We start from the raw sequence: 10,000 nt of genomic DNA, 5'->3' as shown, positions 1-10,000 counted from the left end.
CACGGGTCAGTCATAAATGCAATTTCATTGTGCACAGTGAGCACTGTGTGCTGTGGACTGCTGTGTAACAATGTCAGTGGCAGTTTCCCAGGTGGGCTTTTGTTTTTACTCTGCCTCTACTGTATGTCTGTGTGAGAGAGTAGGTGTGTGTGTGTGAGTCCATGGGTGCGTGAGGTCTGCAGCTGCAGTCTACTTTACGTATATAATGTATACAAGTTAGTCAAATAACTGCATACATGTATATTGTAAGCCTGAGCGTCTATACAGTAACTGCATTTATATATACAATATATTGTATTATATTCTATTACCGTATTATAATCTACTGTACTATTACTCCATATATTGTAGGCCTGCACACACACACACACACATATATATTGTAAAGCTTTTCCAGTGTATAATTCTGTCTGCTACTTGCACATCTGACTAGATGTTTGACTGTTGTCAAAAGAGTTTAGCTATAGGCCACTGGACATCTTTGTCATATGGCGAGGGGTTAGCCTACACTTCTCTTTCCCGTTATGTTTGCGAGAGGCCTACAGCTGTCTCTGTGTTTGTGATGATGCGTCTTCAGGCTTCTGTTGTTTAGCTAAGATGACCTGGAGGACAGGGCAAACTTAGAGATAAGTTATTTTATACTGTATTTACACGTACAATGAAAATCACATCTAATCTCTCTCTCTCTCTCTCTCTCTCTCTCTCTCTCTCTCTCTCTCTGTCTCTGTCTCTGTCTCTCTCTCTCTCTCTCTCTGTCTCTCTGTCTCTCTCTCTCTCTCTCTCTCTCTATCTCCTCTTCCTCCACATGGCGACTGTTGTTTCTTTCAAGATTATTGGAAGATTAGGAACAATCTTACGGCAGATGGTGTGTGTGTGTGTGTGTGTGTGTGTGTGTGTGTGTGTGTGTGTGTGTGTGTGTGTGTGTGTGTGTGTGTGTGTGTGTGTGTGTGTGTGTGTGTGTGTCCTGTTTAGAACATTGAGATGATGAGCCAAAGTACAAAGGTGGTACAGTAATGACACATACACACACACACACACACACACACACACACACACACACACACACACACACACACACACACACACACACACACACACACACACACACACACACACACACACACACACACAGTGCTTCAAAAGAATTTCAAGAGGAGTCGAAACTTCAAGAGAATTTCCTTCCTCTCAGGGAAACAGGGTGAGAAAAAAAAGAGAATATGGTTGTGTGTGTGTGTGTGTGTGTGTGTGTGTGTGTGTGTGAGAGAGAGAGAGAGAGAGAGAGAGAGAGAGAGAGAGAGAGAGAGAGAGAGAGAGAGAGAGAGAGGCAGAAGTGGGCAGAACTGGGGTACATTCCAATACGCACACTCCCGTCCTCCACTTGTGCTTGTGGCCTCGCCCCGCCTCCTGGCCCCACCTCCGTGGAGAAATCAATTAGGTTCCCCAGCTGTCAGCCTAGCCACAATAACTTTTGAGGGACTAATTCATTCACCATCCAGTTTGCAAATGAGAAAATGACTTAACAATTGAGCTTTTGCGAGATATTGAAATATAATGCTGTTGTCAGTGATGACATCACAACGTACTACTTCCTGGTACGAGGCCACAAGCTCAAGTGGAGGACACAAGGTTGCATATAGGAATGCACTCCTGGACTCCAAAGCATCCATCCTCATGCCTCAGCAGATATCGTACTCCTGGAGACATTGATAATGGACTAGGTCCGAAACGTTTGTAGCTCCAGATATTTTCCGTTGACTTCTTTTGTTAATTTGTCGGTCACAATACACCTTTTGAACCTGCAAGCCTTGTGTGCGCCTCATCTTTTTGACTGTCCTAGTATCAGCAGCCATCTTGAAAGCGTATGTATATAGCCTAACATATAATCGAATCAAAAATGCACAAGTACAGCCGGCCGGCACATAGGCAGAAAAGGTAAAAGAGTACAATTCATTAGTAGTAGACCAGAAATAGTGTGTGTGTGTGTATGTGTGTGACTGTGTGTGTGTGTGTGTGTGTGTGTGTGTGTGTGTGTGTGTGTGTGTGTGTGTGTGTGTGTGTGTGTGTGTGTGTGTGTGTGTGTGTGTGGGTGTGTGTGAGAGATGGCAGCTGTGAATGCATGAGACTTTGTCAATGTATGTGCATGAGTATTTAAATGTGTGTGTGTGTGAAAGATATTGTGAATGGCAAATCTGTACCAACATGTGGTATCCATACACAGAAACACACACACACACACACGTGCACGCATGCGCTCACACACACACACACACACACACACACACACACACACACACACACACACACACACACACACACACACACACACACACACACACACACACACACACACACCCTACCTGTGTTGCTCCAAGCTGTTGTAGTCCGGTACCTCGGCCCCCCTGGCGTCACAGTTGAAGAGCCCCGCCCTCTCCTTAGCCCCTCCCACCAGGCTGCTGAGCAAGTCCCGTGGCCTGAGAGGGAATCCCAGGTTGTTTGGCCCCAACAGGCCACTGTAGCGGCCCAGCTCCAGCTGTACGTGCAGGGGCGGGGTCATTGCAGCCATGTTGTACAGAGAGGCCACGCCCATCAGCCCTGATAGGCTCTCGGAGTCTGCTAGTCCCACCCTCTCCTCGTCATTGGCCAAGCTCAAGTGATGATGGGCGCTGGTGATGACACTTCCTCTAGAGGGCGGGCCTTCCTCTTCCTCCTCGTTGTCATGGTGACCGAGGACTACGCCCCCTGCCTCCACTTCCTGGCTAGGCTCCGCCTCTGTCCTCCTTAGGGGTGGGCTTACTGTTATGGGATGTGGGTTGCCATAGAGATTTGCCACCTGATTTAAGTGTTCTGTGAGCTCTCTGCTGGGTGACAGCCCCCTCCACAGCGATTGGCTGAAGTAAGGGTTTGGGGCCGGGCCTGTGAGCGATGTGAGCCCCAAGGAATTGTGAGAAGTCTTTGATCTAGAGTCGTTCCTGCTGCCTTTCAGCTCCACCTGTTCCTCCTCCCCACCCCTCCCTCGCTTCCTCTTCTCCTCTTCCTCCTCTCCCATCCTCTCATCGTTCTCCTCCTCTCCCCTTCTTCTCTTTGTCTTCTTGTACTCCTCCTCTCCACTGCTCTCTCTCCTCTTCTCCTCCTGCTCCTCTTCCACCCTCTGGATAGTCTCTAGTATCTCCTCCTCCTCCTCGTGCCTCCCCACTCTCTTCCTCTCCTCCTCCTCTTCTCTCCCCCTCTTAACCCCCTCCACCGCTCCTCTCCCCGCCCTCTTCCTCTTCTTCTCCTCCTCTCCTCTTCCCCTCTTCTCCTCCTCCTCCTCCTCTCTCTGCATGGCCTCCAGCATCCTGACACATTGTTCCTCCAGGTACTCCATCTCCAGTATCTCCGCGGCGTAGAGCAGGTCGTCCAGCTCGCGCGTGTGTGTGTTGAGGGAGGCGGTGTAGGCGTAGTCGAGTATCTGGCTGAAGGTGGTGTGTGTGAGGAAGTCGAGTGTGTACGCGGGCCGCGGCCGCTGGAAAAGGATCTGGAACATCTTGGAGGCGGCCGCCAGGACCGCGCGGTGGGCTCGGAACTCTCGGCCGTCCACGCACACCACCACGTCGCACAGCATGCCGGACGTCCTCATCTCATTGGCCCGCGCCAGCAGCGCCGCCGGGTGGGCGGGGTTCTGGAGCCGAACGGAGCCCATTGATTGGTTGGTCAGGTCGGAATGGAATGGAATGTGGAACCAGAGCAGCGGTCCTCAAAGTGTGGTCCAGGGACCAATAGTGTGCGTCGAGAGACCTCAAGTGGTCCGTGAGGAGATTTCTAGAAATGTGGTCAGCATTTCCCAGACAAGCTATCTACTGGCTGACAATCTCAGGAAAATTCAGACATTCAGAAAATCAGACATGACCAACTTGGTCGCAAGTTCTTTGCAGCACCACAAAGGGTCAGACAGTGCCGGAAGCTGATTGACCCGTCAGAGGGTGCTGAAAGCGTTTTGGTCCAGATTGGAGGGGGCTGAAAGTCTATTGGTCCAGATTGGAGGCTGAAGGAAGCTTATTGGTCCAGGTGCCTGTTGGGTGAAACGTTGTGCCCAGTTTCACAAAATGAATCACAGCTAGGGAGTTTTTACGGTGTGTAGATATTTCATTTTCCTTCTGATAAGCAGAGGGGCCTGTCTGTCACAGGGTGCTGGAAGCTGATTGGTCAAGATAGAAGGTTCCTGGAAGCTGGTTGGTGAGGCTGGAAATGTGCTGGTAGCTCATTGAACCAGGAGAGAGAAGGGGGTAGGCGGGCTGGACACAAGATGGCCATCCACCTGCAGAGAAGAGAAGATGGAAACACACACACATTAGACAGGAGGAAACACACACACACACACACACACACACACACACACACACACACACACACACACACACACACACACACACACACACACACACACACACACACACACACACATTCTGACTGAATAAAGGCTAAAAAGCCGACCCTCAACATTTCTCCTACACTGTGTCTACAGTATGTGCACTATGCAGCTCTTCCACATTCATCTATCAAGCAATGCTACTGAGTCTGTTGCTAATTGAGGTGGAGTCAGTGGTGTTGTCTACGTAGAACGCGGGTATACGGAGTATACCCACTTCTAAATTTCAGGGATTTCAGTATACCCACTTAAAATTGATTGATCCATTGTTTTGAATAGCACAAATATATACAGTATACCCACTTCAAAAATGCTCAAATACTGTATACAGTACACCCACCACAAAAAAGTAGACTACACCACTGGGTGGAGTTGTGTAAAACATAATGAAGCAGCCGAAAGAGAACAGATCAAAGTAGCGTGCAGGGATTGCAAAGATCAACTGTCAATCAGTTATGAAACAGGACTCAGCAGGTGCGGACCACTGGTATTGGGACAGGGGGGCGGGAGATGTGTCAGAGGCGTTGGGCCCACGAAATATCGTAGAAGGGGGCCCCTACAAGATGTTTGGCAATCGAAAGCCACTGGCAGAGCTCACAACGTAGTAGGCCTATTTGTACTGTATTTTTTACTTTACTTATTGACAGTAAAGACACCACCATTTTTGGAAATGTGCACATTCCTTAGAGTAAAGTTACTGCGTTGTCCTTCCTGGCATAACTTAGAGCTAGCAAGCTAGCAGATAGCTGGCCCCATTCAGTGCAATGATAACATGTTAGTGAGGAACTAAAGTAGGAGTAATATATCACCAGACTCAGAGAATGGCTGGAGAAGGAATTGTGGAATGTTGCTTTAACAGTCCAATATTTAAGGAGACGGACTGTAAAGACCAGAGAATCCAGTTTTGAGAAAGACGAGAGACTGGGAGTTAATCAGAATCTGCTCACTCTCAACTAGTGCAATCCAAAATTCACAAATTACCCATATCACATCAAAAGCTGAATAACAAAGAGACTGAAATACTGCAAAGACTTTCCACCATTCTAAAATGGAAATTAAATACATACTAAATTGGCTGACAGAGGCTGCATTTTGTGACGAATCTGGTAACCTGTACCTCCAACCTGTACCCTGAAGCCATAACACTATAACATAGTGGTCTTAAATACTGTACATAGTGCACTTACCTGACTTGTAATGCTAATTTATTCAGGGGAACTGTGTGTGTGTGCGCGCGCGTGTGCGTGTGTGTGTGTGAGTGAGTGAGTGAGTGAGTGAGTGAGTGAGTGAGTGAGTGAGTGAGTGAGTGTGTGAGTGAGTGAGTGAGTGAGTGAGTGAGTGTGTGAGTGAGTGAGTGAGTGAGTGAGTGAGTGAGTGTGTGTGTGTGTCTGTGTGTGTGTGTGTGTGTGTGTGTGTGTGTGTGTGTGTGTGTGTGTGTGTGTGTGTGTGTGTGATAGAGAGAGAGGTTGGGGGGTGTTTGTGCACTTTTTAAAAATGTCAACAGCACTGGAATTAACTTTGAATTGCGGGGAGGGGATCTCACTTATTGTTTTACTTTATTCATTTTAATTTACTTATCAATTTATAGAGGGGTAGTCCAGCTCTTTTACTACTTGAAACTACGCAGTGTTGTTGCTCCACACACAATTTCGTTGCCGGCAATAGCAATGACAATAAAACTCTTAAACGTTCAATCTTAACGTTACTGTCAAGACACTCATTCATCCAGGTCATGCTAGCAGGGCCATATTAACACACAGGCTAGATCAGGCTGCTGCCTAGTAGGGGTGGTACTGTTCACAAAATTCACGGTTCGGTTCATATCACGGTGCCAAGGTCACGGTTTTCGGTTCTCTACGGTTCTTTTTTTTTAGTTCATGATAAATGGTGCACTGGCTAATAGAATCGGACTTATTACTAAATATCCTACATATGGTTTGTATAGGCTTATAATGTGAAAATGGTGTGATTTTAATTGTGTCATCCTCTGATTTGGTCTTATACGCTAATGTTTTAATCAGAGAGACTGGATAAGATACTCCTAGAATCTGTTCTAGATCTGTCTACAATATGTTTTACATATATTTCTGGGCAGTACATGAATTGCGGTTTGCGATGGATTGCACGATTCGGTTCGGTATGTGTGTGAATTGTACGGTTTCGGTTTTCGGTGCGGTTTGTACCATCCCTACTCCCAAATGCCAATTTATAGAGGGGTAGTCCAGCTCTTTTACTACTTGAAACTACGCAGTGTTGTTGCTCCACACACAATTTCGTTGCCGGCAATGGCAATGACAATAAAACTCTTAAACGTTCAATCTTAACGTTACTGTCAAGACACTCATTCATCCAGGTCATGCTACCAGGGCCATATTAACACACAGGCTAGATCAGGCTGCTGCCTAGGGGGCCCCACCTGCCAGGGGGCCCCCAGTTGACCAAAGGGGGTGGGGGAATCAATCTAATTGGAGAAATGTAACAAGATTCTGTATTTATAACTTAGTCTGCCGAATCAGGTAGAGTTGTAAATCTTATTATACTCCTCTTGGGTTGGAATTATGATGCCGTCTATATAATTTTGTTACAAGATTTGCCTTCTGTGGGGGCCTTCTGAAACCTGTAGCCTAGGGGCCCCAGGCCATCTTATGTCACCCAAAGAGTATAGCTGAAAGCATCTGGACATCTCATTGGAGATCAGAAGGTGTTTTGTTTGTTTCTTTGTTTCTTTGTCTTGTTTCATTCTTAACTAAAGAATTTCTTAATCATTTTATTCATTTTTATTAGTCTTTATTCATTTAATTCAGGGGTCCCCAAACTTTTTTCTCTGGGGGCCACATTATCGTTCCTGACTGTGATCAGGGGGGCGGGATCAATCATGTGGGCTTTATACTTGGCCACTGCCTGTTATAGCCATAATTTCTAGCACAAAACAGTCCAGCATTACAAGTGATTGGCGAAAGAAGTGAGTACTTCACATGTCTTTCAATTTGAAATACCACAGGTATTCGTTTTAATTTCTAATAACCATGTAAAAATAGCAAGGAAAGGTTAGAAAAATATGGTGATTGACAGTTTATGAGTGATACAATAGAAATGCTAGGCCTGTTTATATTACAGTGAGATATTATATTACAGAGAGAGAAACTATCAAGACAAGAAACATCTGGTGATTCACACTTGGTTAGTGAAAATGAAACTGTAGGAAGGCCTGTTGTTAAAAAAATATTTTAAAAATATATTTTAGCATTATTTTTTTCTGTAAGGAATAGGATTGCCTCTTTGGGCCAGTTCAAATGTTGAGGTGCAGAGCGGTGGAGGGCCGGTGAAAGGGGCTTGGCGGGCCGCATCCGGCCCCCGGGCCTTAATTTGGGGACCCCTGATTTAATTAGTAGGCTAATTAATAATTAATTACCCATGGTATTAATTGACATTTTGAGAATGACATTTGCGAACATGTGTTATAAATGTGTTTTAAATTGAAAACAGTGTACTGGAATTTAGGCAGAGCGGTGTACAGGACCTTGTTGTTTAAATTGAACACTTCACTACATTATACTTAGCTGATGGTCTTATCAAAAGCAACTTACAGTTTTTTTTAAAATATAGGGGATTAGTTACAGTCCATGGAGCAGTCCGGGGTTAGGTGCCTTGTTCAAGGGCACCTCAGCCATGGAGTGAGATAGAGAGCGGAAGGGTGGGGTTCGAACCTGCAACCCTCTGATCTAAAGCCCATCTCCTTAAGCACTAGGCCACGGCTGCCCCTCTACTCGCTATTGGTGTAGGAAGAGTAAGTTATCTTGGAAGAGCTTTAATACATCCCTCACACACACAGACGCACACGTACGCACACACGCACAAGCACTCATTCAACAGTTCTCTGACACACACAGACACAGAATCATGTGTAGACACTGAACAAGCAACTCTTAAAAATGTGGACCGATTTTTTTTTTTGCGGGTGCAGGATATAAAACAAAGTATTAGGAAAAAAAATATCCACACACTGTGGAAGATCCCTTGCTGTGATTTATTAGGTGAAAAATGAAATGGACGAATGGAAGAGACATATAGCCTACACAAAAATCAACAACAATCAGCAATACTGCACTCGAAATGTTGCATATGGCCACACATATAGCCTAGGCCTACTACACTTATCAGTAGTGTTTCTCAAACTTTTTTTTGCCACTCCCCTCTTCAGAGGAAAGGTATTTGTGCACCCACCCACACCCCCTCAGCAAAACGGTTGCAAAAATACAAATAAATATGCCTAAATAAATTAATAAATAAATTGGCCTAAATAAATAAATAAAATACATTCAACAAATAGGCTAATTTTATAAAAACCTAAAAGTTTACAAAATCCCAAATAGCCTATGATGTTATTTTAACATTACTGAATATTGTATATTGTGGGTGAATGTGTTTACTTAATGGCTAAACAAAGAATGCAACAAAAAAGACACCCCCCCAAACACACACACTAACACACACTCACACACACACACACCACCACCCACCCACCCCGCAATATCTCCATGCTATACTCGCCCCACTTTGAGAAACACTGCTTTACAGAGAGAGAATGAGAGATGGAGAAACACACACACACACACACACACACACACACACACACACACACACACACACACACACACACACACACACACACACACACACACACACACACAGCCTGGCCATGACATGAATGTGTGATCTGGGAAGAGGTTACTGGTTGCTAAAGAGGTTTTCTAAAGAGCAGAGTGAACGAGAGAGCCAAGGGGCTTTAGACCACAAAGCGCTTCTATTGCCTAAAACACACACACACACACACACACACACACACACACACACACACACACACACACACACACACACACACACACACACACACACTCTCTCTCTCTCTCTCTCTCTCTCTCTCTCTCTCTCTCTCTCTCTCTCTCTCTTTCTCTCTCTCTCTCATCACACACACAAAGCGAGTCTGTAGCCCAACGGGGCCCAGAAAGAAGCACCTTATTCTGCATTCGCATCACAACACATGTACACATAGGCCTACACACACTTACTCGCTCACACACTCAACTCACACTCTCACATTCACACACAGCGGTGTGCGCGTGTGCGTACACACACACACACACACACACACACACACACACACACACACACACACACACACACACACACACACACACACACACACACACACACACACACAAAGGAGGAGACAAGCCACCTGATATTCCACTCCTTTAGTTTGTGTTTCTATTTTTACATTCTGTGCGATTAGTTTACATTTAATTCAAATGATCTATTATATTGATTACAGTAACTACTAGACAGCCATGTTTTCATGTAGCTATTAACCAATTTCTTTTTGCATCCGATCCATTAGGCCTATTTTAGTCCAAAGATAGTAATAGGCAATGGTGATTCTCTGCTCAAAAAGTTAATTGGCGCCAATATTTAAGAATGCTCCGGGTGTGATATGTTCCACGAGCCCACAGGAGTTTCCACGGAGATGAGACAGCCCTCCCTCGCGCACTAGAATGACTGGCCGTGTAACGTCTTAATGATATGCACAAAACAGCC

The 10,000-nt window shown here is 45.5% G+C and overlaps 1 protein-coding gene across 4 annotated transcripts in view; it reads right to left on the bottom strand.

The window, feature by feature from the left end:
- LOC134452588 (zinc finger and BTB domain-containing protein 16-A-like) overlaps positions 1-10,000 on the bottom strand; it is a 40,031-nt gene that overhangs the window by 28,545 nt on the left and 1,486 nt on the right. For all 4 annotated transcript variants that reach the window (XM_063203051.1, XM_063203047.1, XM_063203050.1 and 1 more), the window contains exon 2: positions 2,358-4,294. In XM_063203051.1, coding sequence (XP_063059121.1) covers positions 2,358-3,679 — 1,322 coding nt within the window. In that variant the 5' untranslated portion in view covers positions 3,680-4,294. The remainder of the gene's footprint in view (positions 1-2,357; positions 4,295-10,000) is intronic.

This window comes from Engraulis encrasicolus, chromosome 7, assembly GCF_034702125.1.
Source record: "Engraulis encrasicolus isolate BLACKSEA-1 chromosome 7, IST_EnEncr_1.0, whole genome shotgun sequence".
Classification (NCBI taxonomy): Eukaryota; Metazoa; Chordata; class Actinopteri; order Clupeiformes; family Engraulidae; genus Engraulis; species Engraulis encrasicolus.
Note: the sequence above shows the minus strand (reverse complement) of the source record. Positions and strands in the feature narration are given on the sequence as shown.